At 61.0% G+C, this 15,802-nt stretch overlaps 2 protein-coding genes and 1 long non-coding RNA gene across 7 annotated transcripts in view; 1 reads left to right on the top strand and 2 right to left on the bottom strand.

Annotated features, from left to right (window-relative positions):
- Positions 1-703: 703 nt before the first annotated feature.
- LOC140686321 (uncharacterized) lies at positions 704-2,541 on the bottom strand. Its single transcript, XR_012060051.1, has 2 exons — positions 2,080-2,541; positions 704-1,151 (listed from the first exon to the last, which is right to left on the bottom strand). It is a non-coding gene; the product is annotated as an uncharacterized lncRNA (long non-coding RNA).
- A 1,102-nt stretch (positions 2,542-3,643) lies between these two features.
- HIC1 (HIC ZBTB transcriptional repressor 1) lies at positions 3,644-7,759 on the top strand. Of its 2 annotated transcripts, none has more exons than XM_072939032.1 (2): positions 3,644-3,939; positions 5,395-7,759. In XM_072939032.1, the coding sequence occupies exon 2, from the start codon at positions 5,415-5,417 to the stop codon at positions 7,557-7,559; it is 2,145 nt and encodes a 714-aa protein (XP_072795133.1). In that variant the 5' UTR covers positions 3,644-3,939; positions 5,395-5,414; the 3' UTR covers positions 7,560-7,759. The 2 variants fall into 2 exon arrangements, with proteins under 2 accessions (XP_072795133.1, XP_072795134.1); XM_072939033.1 differs by lacking the exon at positions 3,644-3,939 and adding an exon at positions 4,224-4,317.
- Positions 7,760-8,556: 797 nt separating this feature from the next.
- SMG6 (SMG6 nonsense mediated mRNA decay factor) overlaps positions 8,557-15,802 on the bottom strand; it is a 190,987-nt gene continuing 183,741 nt past the window's right edge. For all 4 annotated transcript variants that reach the window (XM_006214454.4, XM_015248021.3, XM_072939028.1 and 1 more), the window contains 3 exons: positions 14,006-14,217; positions 13,477-13,558; positions 8,557-10,317 (listed from right to left, as the gene is read on the bottom strand). In XM_006214454.4, the coding sequence (XP_006214516.1) occupies positions 10,187-10,317; positions 13,477-13,558; positions 14,006-14,217 (425 nt within the window). In that variant the 3' untranslated portion in view covers positions 8,557-10,186. The remainder of the gene's footprint in view (positions 10,318-13,476; positions 13,559-14,005; positions 14,218-15,802) is intronic.

Here is a 15,802-nt window from a genome sequence, read left to right as displayed (position 1 = left end):
CCGAGCTGCGGGGAGGGGGAGGAGGGGGCGCGTCTCCCGAGGCGCCACCACCTTCGTCCCACTTTCTTGGGAGGATGGCGCAGGAGCCCCAGAAAAAGCCGTGGGGACTCTGAGGTTCGTCCTCTGTTCGATCCTCCTCCGAAGTGGCTGCGTCTCCATCCGGGCGCGGACAGGTGCTGCGTGGGGTTCTGTGTACGCCCCCGGCCCTGGCTCCAGCAGCTTCGAGGGGACCCTCGTCCCGCCCCCTCATCCCCAACCCCACCCTGTAGGGGCCCTCCAACCTGCCGCCTGCCGGTCTCCTTGCTCTCCAGTCTGTGTCCGTGCATCGGTTCATCTGTCGTTCGGTCAGTCCGGCTTACCTGTCGGGCTGTGTTGCGCCCGCGCCCGCTCGCCTCCTGCAGCCGGGCTGGCGCGGCGGCTTTTATAGGCGCGCGTAGTACTCGTGCAGCGGCTCATTCATGCGGCCGCGGCTCCTACACACTGACGCGCTGCCGACGTCAGCAGGGAATTTAGGAAACGGGAAGAGGGGCTATTTATAGTGGCGAGGCAGGGGGGCGGGGACCGAGGCGACGGGGAGCTGGGAGGGGGAGGAGGGGCACGGAAGCAGCAACGGGGAGGGAGCCCGCGCCCCCAATCTCCAAGGGGTTAACTTTCCGGAACTGCAGGGTGGGGGCCCGCGGGAGGACAGTGCAGGGAGGAGGGATCAGGTTCATTACATGTTTATTCACTCTGGAACATCTAGGGGCGCAACTCCACCCCCTGCCCGGCCTTCCAAGATCCTCACCCGGTAGCCCCCACTCCCATTCCTCAGTCCTTGGACCCGATGGCCCTATGACTTTACAAGATGCCCAGTGGCGGCGTTATATCCTGCAAGGCCACTGTGTTGTCTTCACCCTGAGGGTGGGCAGGAGAGGAAGTTGGACCCCTTGGTGGGGCCTAGGACAGCATCTAGAGCTGTGGTGTCGAGGAGATGAGGAAAGAGGAGTGGGGGATCCTGGAAGGCTTTGTAGGAGGAGGCTGGGCCTGGAAGGAAAGACCCAGTGGGGGTCCAGGTACCAGTCGGGAGATGGACACTCCAAGGAAGGCAGATAAGTTGAGGAGGGTGGCTTGGACTCCCCAGAAATGAGCAAAGGGTATCCTCTATGTGGGAGCTGTGGGAAAGGAGGCAGAAGAAGGGAGAGAGGGAGAGAAAACTTCAGCAAGTGGAGAGGAGGCTAGGTCCAGAGTGTCAGTTTCAGAGCCTGGCACCGAGCAAATGCGTTTAGTACCCATTTGTAGAATGATGGACATTAGAGCTCGTATGAGGGTGACAGTGAGTGAGAGAGACCAATCAGCTTGGCAGAGAGGAGTCTCCAGGGGCTGGCAGGGCAGAGACCACTTCCTGGAGGAGTTAGAGTTCCTGGAGGTCAGAATTGGCAGGAAGAGCCCATGCCATATGGGGCAAAGTTATCTGGGACAGCAGCAGGGAAATGAATGATCCTGGCCCAGCCTAGCTCCATCAGTTGAAGGTTCTAAATGCAGGAGAGCAGTATGTTTAGAGGGAGGAGCTGCATTAGGGTGGGGAGAGGGCAGTGCCATGCCAAGGCAGGTGGAACTAGGGAGGAAGGGAAAAGTCAAAGATTGAAGAACAGTGAAGTCCACAGGAGGGCAGCTAGGCTGAGGGCAGATCTGTGAGGCCATCCCATACAGATGTAAGGACAGCTTGAGGGTAGTAGCTGGGGCAGTGAGTTAACCTGGGGAGTGGGAATCTGGGGAGAGTGTTGAGAAAAACAGTGGGGATAGGAGACCCTGTGGTAGGTCTACAGTGAACAGACTCCACTGCACAAAACAGGGCTGATTGGATCCTTGTGGGATCTGACCCCACCAAGAGAATAAAAAATTACAGCAGAAATGGGGTCAAAGAGGTCCTGCATACCCTTTGGGATCTGGTCTCCTAGCGTTCCCCCCCCTTTTTTTTGCCTCCAGCTTTCTCCAGGAATGCCTTCCTCCCTGGGGGGGAAGAACTCTTATTCATCCATCAAAGCCCCAATCTAAGAGCACTTCTCAGGAGCCTTCCCCTCTCCCCCTAGCATTACGTACACTTTTCCACCTCAGAGCACAGCACATCCCTTGGCCCCTGGAGGCCAGCAGCTCCGGAGCCCAAACATTTTCATTATTGGGATCTCATTGCTTCCTTAGTGAGGACCCCGGGGCGGATGGAGGGAGACGGAGGAGATGACTGAGATAAGATAGACCCAGAACACGGAGTGGAAACAGGGCGAGGGCGGACTTAGGACGCAGTGAGAGTCAGAAAGACCCTGGGGACCAGGAGCCACCTACTGGCCCCTACGCCATGAAGTCGCCTGTGGAGGAAAAAGAGCCTCTGGGGGGCGCCCGAGACCTTGGTGTCTGTAAGGGACCGTGAGTGGCAGCGCTGGCGGCCCCTCAATCAGTGACTCAGCCACTACCTTTGGTGGGGGTGTGGGGGCGGCGAGCGCGGCCCCCACCGCCCGGCTGCCCTGCTTGGTTGCTAAGCTCTCCAAGGCCTCTCAGAGACGCGAACTGGGCGAACCTCATCGGTTACTATGGTAACTGCGCCCCAGCCTCTCGTGCGCGGCGGCTGAGGGACGCGCAGCCAATCAGAAGCTGCAGGCGTTCTCGGGGACCCACTCCCACCCCCTAAGTGTGGGCGGGGGTCAGGAGGTGCCGGGAGGAGGCGGAGCGTGGGCCGCGGAGACCCACTCAGCCACAGAGGCGCTGGCTACAGGCCCGCTGTGGTGACGGGGCCTTGCGGAGACACTTCCGGAGTAGCTGTGCGAGCACCCGCGCGCTAGTGCGGTGGTCCCCTCCCTTCTAGAAGGGACGTCACCTGCAAGAACCGTACCATCAAGTGGGGTGCAGGACCTTGCAGGGGGGATCCTAGGCTACAGGCCCTCCTGTCACGTTTCTCTCGGGTCCATGGGTTGGGGACTAGGTCGTCCAAGCGGCCCCCTCAAAACGGCTCACATAGGGAATCTGGGGGCCTGAGTCGCTTCTTTACGGGACTCCTAAGGAGCGCTGTCCAGCCATTCCCAGTAGTATATCCTGGGGTCTTTCTGGAGACCTTCTAGTTCAGGGCAGGCTGTTTGGGTACCAGTTCTTCCCCGGGTTCACGGAGGGCCCTACATGGCACCTTCCTGAAAATGTCAGAAAGCCGGGTCTTGGACTCTGGAGGGGGGCAGGTGTGTGTGTTTGTGCAAACACGAGCGCCTGCAGGTGTTGATACCTGGAGAGGGTCTCGGTGCAAATAGGTTTATTCTGTGCATACCTAATCCATGTGGCTGAGTGAGGGTGGGTGTGTTGTGGGGTGGGTACAAATGGACAGTGCCATCCAGGAATATCTAAGGAAGAGAGTCCCCTAAGATCTTGTCTGTCTTCTCCCTTAGGATTTCTGTAACCCCTCACCCCCACACCCCCGCAATCTACTGTCACCAGAGTCCCCTCCTTGGGGGCACGATTTCTCTGAATTGGGTAATGTGAGAATTTAGAAATATGTACATGGGAACTTTCAGCTCAAAACCCATGGGTTTGTGGGGCTCACAGGTCTGAGGCTGGGGTCTCCAGGTGGTCAAGTCTGGGAGGCTGAACTTGCTAATGGGCTCCCCCCTTCCCGGTCCAGCTCTGTATCTGCGAACCTCTAGCCCAGGTGCGCGCGCGGGAGGAAGGTCGCGGCTCTGCCGCGCAAAGTCCCGCACGGCCGCGAGGTGGCGCCGTAGTTGCAGCAGCGCCCGCCGGCCCGGGCCGCTCCAGATAAGAGTGTGCGGAAAGCGCGGCGGGGCTGAGACGCGACCAGGACGCGGGGAGGACGGACCAGCAGGACAGACCGACCGGGGGCCCGGCGGGCGGAGGGCAGCGCAGCGCAGCCACGTCCCCCCTGGATCCGCCGGCAGCCGGGCCCGGGGCTTCAGACATGCCCCCCAGGTGGGTCCTTGGGCTGGGGACCGGGAGGGACACGGGACCGGGACAGCCCCGTCCTCGCGCGCTGGCCGCCTCGGGCGCATCCTCCGACGCGGACGCCCTAACGCGGCTGGCATTCGGGGCTCTGAGTGTCGTCCCTAGAGAACTCAGGACCGCCGGGCTGCTGCTCTGCGCCGGGTTCACGGCAGGGTCAGCGGCCCGGGGCCGGCTCTGCCCGCACATGGGCTGGAGAGGCGAGGGGAAGGGAAGGGGAGCAGGCGGGCGGGGCTGGCAGGGGCGCTGCCCTGGCACAGCGCGGCGCCTGGCAGCGGGGCGGGTGGGGCGCCGGCTAGGAGCTGCCACCGCCGCGGGGAGGGAAGCCAGGCCAGGCTGCGGCCGCAGGTAACGGGCCGCGAGGCCCTGCGGGCCAGGCGGGGAACAGGGTCGAGCGGGCGAGCGGACGGCCAGGAAGCTCAGGGCTCAGTTCAGGCCCGGCGGCCGCCTGGCTGCTGAAATTGGGGGCCGAGAGGAAAAGCTGGGAGCTGAGGGACTGGGGCTGGCGCGCTCCTCCCGGCCTGTCTGAAGTTGGGAAACTTTTCCCCAAGTTTGGGGCGGCGGAGTTCCAGTGGATAAAGGGCCGAGGGGAGCTGGGGAGGGAGGCGCCGGGCCCGCGAATGCAGAGCGGAGGCCGAGGCCGGGGCCGGGACGCGGGTGGGGCGCAGGCCAGGGTCAGGGCCGCAGCCGGCTGTGCGCTGTGCCCGCCCGGGGCGCTGCCCCCTCCCTCCCCTGGGAGCTGCGTGGCTCCCCCCTCCCCCCCACCTGCTTCCTGCCTCAGCCTCCTGCCCCGATATAACGCCCTCCCCGCGCCGGGCCGGCCTTCGTGCTTTGCCCGCCACGGCAGCCGCTGCCTCCGCTCCCCGCGCCACAGCCGCCGCCCGGGCCCCAACTGAGGGCCTGACAGCCCCCGGCCAGGGCGGCGCCGCGGCGGGCACCGCACTCCGGTCCTCCGTACTGCTTCCCCCAACTGGGGCAACTTCTCCCAAGGCGGGAGGCGCTTTTTCACTCGGCTCCCTTATATCCCACTTGGGCAAACTTCTCGGCCCTGAATGACTTTTCCTGAAGCGGACATTTTCCTCAAATCGGGTAACTGTTTCCGAAAGGGTCGCTTCGCCCAAACAGTTTTCTCCTTGGAAGCCCCCGGAACCCAGGCTGTGTGCCCAGCGGCATCCAGGCCTGGGGGTGCAGGCCAGCCTGGCCTCCTCTCCACCAGCCAGTCTCCTGCTCCTTTTTCTGGTCCGGGCTGGCTGACCCAAGCTCCCACTGTCGGAGGCCACGGATCCTCCGCCAGTGCCCAGGCCACGGTGCTCGATGCCCCTACCCAGCTGAGGGGAAGGGGAAGTGGAGGGGAGAAGCACCGGGCTGTGTGCAGGCAGCGAGGGCTTGGTGCGGCTCTGACCCGGCCGGTGTGTGTCCCCGCAGGAGACTGTGCTGGGCAGACGATGCTGGACACGATGGAGGCGCCCGGCCACTCGAGGCAGCTGCTGCTGCAGCTCAACAACCAGCGCACCAAAGGCTTCTTGTGCGACGTGATCATCGTGGTGCAGAACGCCCTCTTCCGCGCGCACAAGAACGTGCTGGCGGCCAGCAGCGCCTACCTCAAGTCCCTGGTGGTGCATGACAATCTGCTCAACCTGGACCATGACATGGTGAGCCCGGCCGTGTTCCGCCTGGTGCTGGACTTCATCTACACCGGCCGCCTGGCTGATGGCCCAGAGGCGGCCACGGCGGCGGCCGTGGCCCCGGGGGCCGAGCCGAGCTTGGGCGCCGTGCTGGCTGCCGCCAGCTACCTGCAGATCCCCGACCTCGTGGCTCTGTGCAAGAAGCGCCTCAAGCGCCACGGCAAGTACTGCCACCTGCGGGGCGGCGGCGGCGGCGGCGGCGGCTACGCACCCTACGGGAGGCCAGGCCGGGGCCTGCGGGCTGCCACGCCGGTCATCCAGGCCTGCTACTCGTCCCCGGCCGGACCTCCGCCGCCGCCCACCACCGAGCCGCCGTCGGGTCCCGAGGCCGCAGTGAACACGCACTGCGCGGAGCTCTACGCCTCGGGCCCTGGGCCGGCCGCCGCGCTCTGCGCCCCGGAGCGCCGCTGCTCCCCGCTCTGCGGCCTGGACCTGTCCAAGAAAAGTCCGCCGGGTTCCGCGCCCCATGAGCGGCCGCCGGGCGAGCGCGAAATGCCCCCGCGCCCAGACAGCCCTCCCAGCGCCGGCCCCGCAGCCTACAAGGAGCCAGCGCTCGCCCTGCCGCCGCTGCCGCCGCTGCCCTTCCAGAAGCTGGAGGAGGCCGGACCGCCTCCGGATCCATTCCGAGGCGGTGGCGGCAGCCCGGGACCCGAGCCCCCCGGCCGCCCCGACGGGCCAAGCCTCCTCTACCGCTGGATGAAGCACGAGCCGGGCCTGGGCAGCTACGGCGACGAGCTAGGCCGCGAGCGCGGCTCCCCCAGTGAGCGCTGCGAGGAGCGCGGCGGGGACCCGGCCGCCTCGCCCGGGGGGCCCCCGCTCGGCTTGGCGCCGCCGCCGCGCTATCCGGGCAGCCTGGACGGGCCTGGCGCGGGCGGCGACGGCGACGACTACAAGAGCAGCAGCGAGGAGACAGGCAGCAGCGAGGACCCCAGCCCTCCCGGCGGCCACCTCGAGGGCTACCCATGCCCGCACCTGGCCTACGGCGAACCCGAGAGCTTCGGCGACAACCTGTACGTGTGCATCCCGTGCGGCAAGGGCTTCCCCAGCTCGGAGCAGCTGAACGCGCACGTGGAGGCGCACGTGGAGGAAGAAGAGGCGCTGTACGGAAGGGCCGAGGCGGCTGAGGTGGCTGCGGGGGCCGCCGGCCTCGGGCCCCCTTTTGGAGGCGGTGGGGACAAGGTCGCTGGGGCTCCGGGGGGCCTGGGCGAGCTGCTGCGGCCATACCGCTGCGCGTCGTGCGACAAGAGCTACAAGGACCCGGCCACACTGAGGCAGCACGAGAAGACGCACTGGCTGACCCGGCCCTATCCGTGCACCATCTGCGGGAAGAAGTTCACGCAGCGCGGGACCATGACGCGCCACATGCGCAGCCACCTGGGCCTCAAGCCCTTCGCGTGTGACGCCTGCGGCATGCGCTTCACACGCCAGTACCGCCTCACGGAGCACATGCGCATCCACTCGGGTGAGAAGCCCTACGAGTGCCAGGTGTGTGGCGGCAAGTTCGCTCAGCAACGCAACCTCATCAGCCACATGAAGATGCACGCCGTGGGGGGCGCGGCCGGCGCGGCCGGGGCGCTGGCGGGCCTGGGGGGGCTCCCCGGCGTCCCCGGCCCCGACGGCAAGGGCAAGCTCGATTTCCCCGAGGGCGTCTTTGCTGTGGCGCGCCTCACGGCTGAACAGCTGAGCCTGAAGCAGCAGGACAAGGCGGCCGCGGCCGAGCTGCTGGCCCAGACCACGCACTTCCTGCACGACCCCAAGGTGGCGCTCGAGAGCCTCTACCCGTTGGCCAAGTTCACTGCGGAGCTGGGCCTCAGCCCCGACAAGGCGGCGGAGGTGCTGAGCCAGGGAGCGCACCTGGCCGCCGGCCCCGATGGCCGGACCATCGACCGTTTCTCCCCTACTTAGAGCACCTCTTGCGGGCCCGCCTCGTCGCCGCCCCCAGGGAGCGGCGGCGGCCACCAGTAGACAGGCACAACGCGCCCGCGCCGGGACCACTGTAGTAGCAGCGGCAGCGTCGCCGCGGGGCCAGCGGCCCCACCTCTCTGCGGCCTCACCTGGCCTCACTGCTTTGTGCCTTAGCCCGGGGATGGGGGTGGGGGGGAAACCCCGGGACGGGGGTGGGATAGGGGAAGGGAGATTTATATTTTTGATATCAGCTTTGACCAAAGGAGACCCCCGGCCCTTCTCCGCCTCTTCCTGTGGTTAGTTGGCCCCCTTCCCTCGGCTCCGTGCTGCTCTTGGGGGGAGGGGTGTCACTGTTGGGGCGCTCCCAGCCCTACCTCCGGCCCTTGCGACCACACCCATTCTCACTGTGAATCGCCCCGCTGGGGTCGGAGCGTCGGGCAGGGTTGGGGAGCGGGGAGGGGACTGAGCCGGCCGGAGGGCTCCCCGCCCCCGCCCCCGCCCGCCCCGGGACTGATAATGTGAAGTTCCTCATTTTGCACAAGTGGCACTAGCCCCAGGGCCAACCCTTCCCTCCCTCTGGAGTCAGAGGGCTGAGACAGCCCTGGTCTACCCGGTCTCCCACTCCCGCGGTGGTCCCACCTCCCTTCCCTGGGGCCCCAGACCATATTTATTGCATGCGCCCCGGGCGGCCCCCCATCCCGAGCCCAGGCTGGGCTGGGCTGGAACGTGGTCTCTTTAGCTCCCTCCTCCTCGTTTGTATATTTCCTACCTTGTACACAGGCTCTTCCAGAGCCGCTTCCATTTTCTATATTCGAACCAAACAGCAATAAAGCAGTAACCAAGGACCCTGGACCCAGCGGCTCTCTTCCGCCCTGCACAAGAAGCTGGGTGGGCCCCACCTGGGTGGGTGCAGGGGCCAGAAGCAGTGCCCTTATACAGGTGCAGAGGCTTGGACCTTCCCTCCTCAGTCCCAGAGACAGATCAGCGAGAGGTCAGGTATGTTTCATAACTAAAAATTTATTACGGAAACAAAACCAGTGCCGCAAATGGGACAGGAAGGAGAGATGGGGTCTCCCACCCACCCAGTCATCAGCCCTCATCCAGGGGAGAGGATCTCAAAGAAGAAACCGGGGACCCTATACTCCAGAGCCCAGTCTTCTGAGGCCCTGGGGGACTCATACCCCGAGATGGGCCATGGCTCTCTTGCACAGTTCCCTGTCCTTCTGGCATATCTTGGGCCTCAGGGAGGGTACAGCCTTGCATCTTCTGGGCAGGCTGTATATGTATAGTCAGACGGGGGGTTCTGGGGGATTCCCCCACTGGTCCCATCAAAACTGACTCCTGGCTCCTCCTCCAAACCCTGTCTTCCTGTAAATCCCCCTCATCCCTGTCCCTGGGTTGGGAGAATGCATTCCTAGTACGAAGCCTCCTGATCGAGGCTGTGAACACAGGTGCCAGCTAAAGAGGCAACAAAAAACTCCAAGGCCAAAGGGCCCCTGTGTCAAGTTCTTAGGGGCAAAGCTAGAAACAGGGTGCAAACTCCAGGCTAGGCAATGCTCCTCTCAGGCACTGGCCCACCCTACCCTCAGGCTGGGTTCGACAAGCCTCCTGAAGTTTCTCAGAGCACAGGGGCCTGAGAAAGGTCAGAGGCAGGAAAGCTTTATTAGGTTCCTGCCATAGGTACTGGAGGAGGAAGATTCCGAGAGAGAACCCCCATGGCAAGGAACTGAGGGGGCCAGGAAGTGAGAGGGATCAATGAGAAAGGGAAGGAGGGTGAGGAGGATGAGTCAAGGGGGGGAGGGGGAATTGAAAAGAGTCTGAGGAAATTTTGTGAAGCGGGAATTAGAGCAGAAGGCAGGCTGATGAGGGGAGAGGGAGCAGGCAAAGGCCACTCAGGAAGCATGGGCCTGAGGGCAGATGTCCCTTCGCTACAGACCTATGACCAACTGAGGGGAAAACAAGTGGCAAAGTATGATGGACCCAGATTGGTAAGGACAGGAAGAAAAATAGCAGGATGGGTGTGCGTTTGGGGTGGGGTGGGGTAGAAGAGGTGGGGCCTGGGGCTGCTGTTCAGGACACAGTGTCCAGAACCCAACTGGGGTCCACAGGGGAATCCAGGCCTCAGGGAGAGACACACCCTGGGCACTCTCTTCATGGCAAGACCAAAGCCTCCTGGACACATTCACGTCAGGGGTTCTGAAGATTAAAGGGACCCATGATTTCACCTGCATCTGATGGAAACTCACCCCTGTGCCCCATCTCCAGCTGAAAAAGTGGCTGAGTCCCTGGGCTAAGTTCTTCCTCCAGCCCTTGAACTGGACAGGGGGAGGGAGAAAGGCTGAGACGGGTGGTCTATCTGGCTCGCCCACCTGCTGACACTGTAGCCAGCCACCGCCTTGCTAAATCCTGGCAGCCCAGGAGGGTCCCTGCAGCTTCTGCCAGACCCTTGGGAGGGGCTCTGTGAGGAGCAGCTCCCCCACAGCACGGCCACGGCGTGGGTTGGAAGAGGATGGTTTATTGTCTGGGTGGATTGGTGGCTCAGGCACGTGGGCATCTTCTGTGCTACACTGGGTGCCTGGTGGCCTCTCAGAAATGGTTCCGATGGGGTGGGCCCCGCTGAGGTGCCCTCAGCCCACCTGGGCCCACGTGAGGAAGGCCGGGATGTCTCGCACAGGCACGTTCCTGGTCAGCGCCTTCACGCGCAGGTTCCGGTCATCCGTCAGCAGCACCACCTCCCGCAGTAGCCGGATTGGCTCCTCTGTTGGCATGAGAGAGCAGAGGGACTTCACTGAGGGCAGGAGGCAGAGGCACTGGCTGCCTCTCCTCCGCTGGAGGGGAAAGCGGTCCTGGGGGGGGGTCAAGGCTAGCCATTTCTAGGTCCTTCCCCTCTTGTAGTCAGTCAGCCGAGGGTGCCCCTCCCCTGCTGGCCTAGGGAGCGCTGTGAAGGCTGTGGCTGGCCTTGTGCTCTGCACTCCTGCTTCCAGCACAGGGTTGTGCTGCTTCCTGCCCGGAGAGCTGCCCAGCCCATCAGCCTCTGCAGAGACCTCTCTCCAGACTCTGAGCTGAGGGAACAGAAGCAGCCCTTCTTCTTCTGACGGCGTGGTGGTCCAGGACTCTCCTTTTGCACGTCCCCTCAAGGCCAGCAGGTTAATGCTTTAGGTATGCAGAGGGAGAAAACTCCAGATGGAATACAAAGTGTATGCACGGCTCCCAAGATCTGAGGAGGGGGCTTAGCTCAGGGAGTTCCAAGGAGAGGGGCTGGCAGAACCCAGCCAAGGTAGACCTGAGGCTAGAGCCAAAAGATTCCCTCTATTAAATAAAAGTAATCCACGTCTATGGTAAAAACCTCTGAAGTACAGAAAAAGGAAAGGTAGAGTTGGATCATCCTCCCTGTTCTCTCCCTCACGTGTGTCTGTCTTGTTTCCTAGGGTGGAGCTCTGTATGTTTCCAGATTTCTTTATGCACATTTACAAGCATAAATACTTGTTATATAAGCTTTCCTTTCTGTAACATTACAATCATTGTAGCCGTAAGAACTTCATTCAAATTTTAAAGATTTTAAAGCTCTTTCTATATCAGTACAAACAGTCTTCATTCTTTTTGGATGACTTTTTTAGCAGGATGTCTTCCCCCACCACTTTCCCCCTAATTCCCTAACCTGTTAATAATGTATCAGGGAGAACTTAAGCTGGGGCTAAGTACTCACACAAGTGACATCCCCACCCCTGCTAAGGCCCCTTGGGTGGCAGGTCCACTCCTCAGTCCCAGGCTGGGTGTTTCCTGACGGAGGTCCAGCAGACAGTGAGGCACAGGAAACATCCTCCGGGGCCTACTGACTGCAGGGGCTGGCGGGGCTGGCGGAGCTGGGGGATTGCAGATGTCCATGTCGGACCTGAGCAGTTTCAGGCTTGCCAGCTCCAGGCAGGGAGGCTGAGAACTGGCCGCCAGACTTGGGAGGAGTTTGGGGGAAGAGGGAGGGAGAGGCTCCTGGGGTTGATGGTGGTGAGAGAAGGGGAGAGGCGGAAGGAGGGTGTGGTGGTAGATGAGGGGCTGTGGCCAACCAAGAGGGAGAGGAAGGCGGCCTTGGGTAGGAGATGCTCTGAGACGGCTTAACTGCTTGGACCTGGCCCCTCCGGATTGTGTGGGGTGGGGCGGGGTGATGTGCAGGGCCGTGTGGGGCTCCTGCCTGAGTCTGTCTGCAGCCCCACCGTTCCTGCCCTAGGACTCGGACCAGGCGAGTCCCAGGCCTTAGGTCAGCCAACCAAGGCCCGGCATTGCTGGCAGGGGTCTGCAGGGGTTTCTGTGGATACTTTGAGACATTTTTAACAATAAACATCCTCTGTTTCGACACTGGTAACTTCACTTTGTTAGAAACCAGAGACTGTCATCTTGTCAGGCCCCATCCGCCATAATCCACATGATTTTAAAATTCAACATCGTTTACACATAAACATTTGGTGATGGTTTCTCTGTGAATCTGACAAGTTAATCTGCTAAGAATTCACACTGACAAATGGGGTTTGATTACACCAGCCGTTGCTGATGTAATTCTGATAGGGGCGGGTCCCAGGATGGCAATGGGATCCTGGAGGCTGTTTGGGGTAAAGGGGGGGGGTGGAGAGACTAGTAGGGTCAAAGCCAAAATGTGTCTCTGCTAAGAAAGAAACAGCTCTGAGGCTGGGTGGGGCCACAGCAGTATCTGAACCGTACTTCCCAACAAGGCCTTCTGCAGTCCTGCCTACCTCTCCCTCAGAAGGTGCCCCTCTAGGAAGCTGCCTGGGAGCAGAGCCCAACCTCCTCTGTTCAGCTCGGCCAGGACTCCTTTTTACCACCTGAATGTTCCAGATCTGGCCCTAAGGGACACTACACGCAAGCTACATGGCAGGACCCCGCTGAAGAGCAGCAGCTGTGGGCTCATTGCCAGCCTCAGGTACAGAGACTTGGGCAGGAGTGAGGTGCCGCAGTGACTGGGTGGGAGGAGAGCTGGAGAGAAGATAATCCCCAGGCTGGCCTGGAAGCCAGGGCTGGGAAAATGAATACAGGAGAGAGATGGGTGACAACAACTAAGAGAAAATGACAAGAGGCTACAAATATGCAGACAGAGACCAAATGGTGAGAATTATCAGCTCTGCAGATGACCCTGAGCTAGGAGGACCTAGGATTTCCTTCCAAAAGAAGAAATGTCCTGGGAGCCACGAGCGGAAAACTCCTGAGCCTCGCTGACTCTGAGGAGAGAGTTCTGGGTTGAGGGTGAGGTGCTCGAGCACCTGGAAGACAGCCTCTGGCGCCAAGACGGGATTCTGCTCACCAAAAGGGTCTGGAAAACTGGGCTGAGGGCTCAGTCCTCAAGCTCTCACCTGCCTCCAAAGTGCTATGTCACACAACCAGAGAGACAGGAAGAAAAGGCCCACTCCTGGCCTAACACAGGGTAAACAGTCATGGATGAGCTGAGAGGCTGAGCATGGCCAAGAACAGGGAGGTGGGCCCCAGGGACCACTGGGGACTGTCCTCAGAGCTGCAGAGGGCTGGGCTCAGGAGACCATGGCCAGAATAAGCTACACTGAATCATTAAGACATTCTTGCTGTCAGAAAACTCACTGAGGACCCAAGAAAGGAAATGGATGCACACGGAGCGGGAAAGCTCACTGCCTAGAGCCCGGCTTCCTGGGCTGGGCCCATTCCTAGTTGGCCCAGGGTCCACCTCAGTGTTGGGGAGCTGTAATTTTAGTGATGTCTGACTTCTAGGAGGCCAGGAGACTGGGCTGGTCTGAGGTTTGCATGAGGCCTGATCCCTGATCCCTTAAACTTCCCAAGCTGGGAAGCTGGAGTCAGCAGAGGGACACTTCCCCAGGGCTGAGGACAGTAGATCAAAGTAGGGAGAGGAAGGGATGGTCCCGAGGCAGAGGCAAAGCTGTACCTTTGTTGGTGGGCATGAAGTCCTTAGCCTTGTCTTTGCAGTAGTGGAGGCAGCAGGAGAGGATCAGGTCATCGTTGTTACCCTGGAGGAAGACAGGGTAAGTACCACTGGGCAGGAGCGGGAGCCATGCAGAGCAGGTACAGGTGTGTTCTGCCTCTGGGGTCCTGGGAAGGTCATATCCCAATGTCCCTCCCATGCATGCCCTAGCCCTGCTTGGCCAGGTCCAACTGCACCAAGAGTGATCTGGGGAACAAGGAACTCCCCCTCCTGGGCCTCAATGGTGGCTGCGCCCTTGGCAGCTCACCGGCCTTCCTTTAGTCCCTCCCTCCTGGAGACCCTGTTCTTTTCTTTGGGGGGTGGACGAGGATTAAGTTTTTATTTATTTATTTTTAGAGGAGGTACTGGGGATTGAACCCAGGACTTTGTGCATGCTAAACATGTGTTCTACCACTTGAGCTAGACCCTCCCCCGCCTGGGACCCTGTTCTGAAGGCTGGCTGCAGGCACTCCCTTTTTGCCATGGGTCTCACCAGCTGGCCAGTGATGTCCTCACTGCGGAAGGCAATGGATTCGAGTTCATTGCCACGGCTGGTCAGGGCCCGTAGACAAGAGTCCCGACTCTCGAATCGCCGCTCGAGGAACTCAATGGACTTCCGGGCCTTTTCCTGCACCACACGGGCATAGCCCCCAGCCCGGTGATCTGTCTCCTGCCCCTTGGCCAGGCCGTCCAGCTCGTTGATCACTGATGAGACACAGTCCCGCAAGGAATCAGCCTCAGCAGTCAGCAATTACGTCTGCCTTCACCGTAGGCCTCGCTTTCCCAGCCAGCCCCTTCCCAGACCACAGAAGCCACCCTACCCCACAGGAGTCCTCCAATGAAACTTGGGGACCCTTGGGGGCAAGAAGTGCCCCCAGACTTTACACAATGTTCTATCCTCTTCCTGCCTCTTCCCCTGGGCTCCACCCTCCTCCTGGGAGGAACTTACAGGGGTTTTCTGGAGCTGTTGTTTTCAGAGGAAGAAACCTGGCCCCTCTACTGCATTCCTTAGTTACAGGATCAAATTGAGAGGGTCTCTCAGGAAAGGCAAGAGTATGTAGCAGCTAGAGTGAAAGAGGCGCTCTCCCTCATCTGCGTGGGCCCTCAACCACAGCAGTGCAGGAGGGGCCCAGCTCTCTGCTCACCCCCAGTGGAGTGCAGGGAGGTCAGCAGGTGGGAAGCGGTGGTCGCAGCCTCACTTACAAGGACCCTGCTATTCCCCAAACCATACCCTTGGCATGTCTACCTCCTCTGATACTGCACGTGTGTGTGCGCACGCGCATGTGTGTGTGCGTGTGTGTGTGTGTGTGTGTGTCTGCCTGCCTGCCTGCCTATGTGTCTGGGACACGGCTTCATTTTCTGGTGAAGATTCTTTCCAAAATTCCAGCCAAAAGCCTGAGGTCAAGTGGGAAATATGCACTCCTTGGGGGCTCCGGGAGAGTTTGGGGTCTGAGGCCTCTCCTCTGTGCAGTGATTCATGGCTTGGGGAGCCGGCGTGAGCATGCTGTTCCATGGTGAGCCTGGCACTCACTGTCTGGGTATTCAGAGACACTTTCTGGAAAGGGCCCGTGTGGGAATACACGCACATGCACGCGCGCGCGCACAGACACACACACACACACACACACACACACACACACAAACCCCCCATGCTTTCAGCAACCTGAGGCTGCAGTGTCCATACAATGTATGGCCGAGGTTGGGGAGTAGTGGTGGATGGGTGGATGGTACAGCAAACAGAACATCAAACATGAAAACTGGTATTCTATCCCAAAATCTGCTTTCCTGCTTCCAAACCAAACAGGCTTCAAAGGGGAAGCTTGTTTGTGCTTCTGCACCAGGCGGGGCTTCTCCATGCTGGGGTCAGGCCTAAGGAGCACGGAGCAGGTTAAAGAGCACAAGAAACAATCAGGGAAGGCTGTCGGCTTAACTCTTCATGCTCTGGGCGAAGAGTCCACTGAGGGCGCCTCACTGAACAGGAGCCTCCTCTGCAGCTCCTGAGAGTCAGGGCCCTGCCCAACTGAGGACACTTCAGAGAGACTGGCTTGGAAGCTGTGACAGAGCTGGTATCTCCCAACACCCCTGGGGGTTGTCTATTTATTCTGTACATAGCTTCTCCTCTGGGTGTTCACACATATTTGCTTCTTCCCGACTGAATCTGGCTTCCCCACTGAACCATAAGCTCTTCAAGGCCCAGGGCTGCAGTTCTGCCTTTCCCTGGATCCCATGGGAACAAGGAGACTGAACACATGGCAGGAGAACAATCAGTGCTGGTGACCAAGAACTCTGC

This window comes from Vicugna pacos, chromosome 16, assembly GCF_048564905.1.
Source record: "Vicugna pacos chromosome 16, VicPac4, whole genome shotgun sequence".
NCBI classification, from domain to species: Eukaryota; Metazoa; Chordata; class Mammalia; order Artiodactyla; family Camelidae; genus Vicugna; species Vicugna pacos.
This window is presented reverse-complemented; position numbering and strand designations above follow the sequence as displayed.

Coding starts and splice junctions, on each gene's coding strand:
- HIC1 (XM_072939032.1), top strand. CDS start 5,415: ATGCTGGACACGATGGAGGCGCCCGGCCACTCGAGGCAGCTGCTGCTG.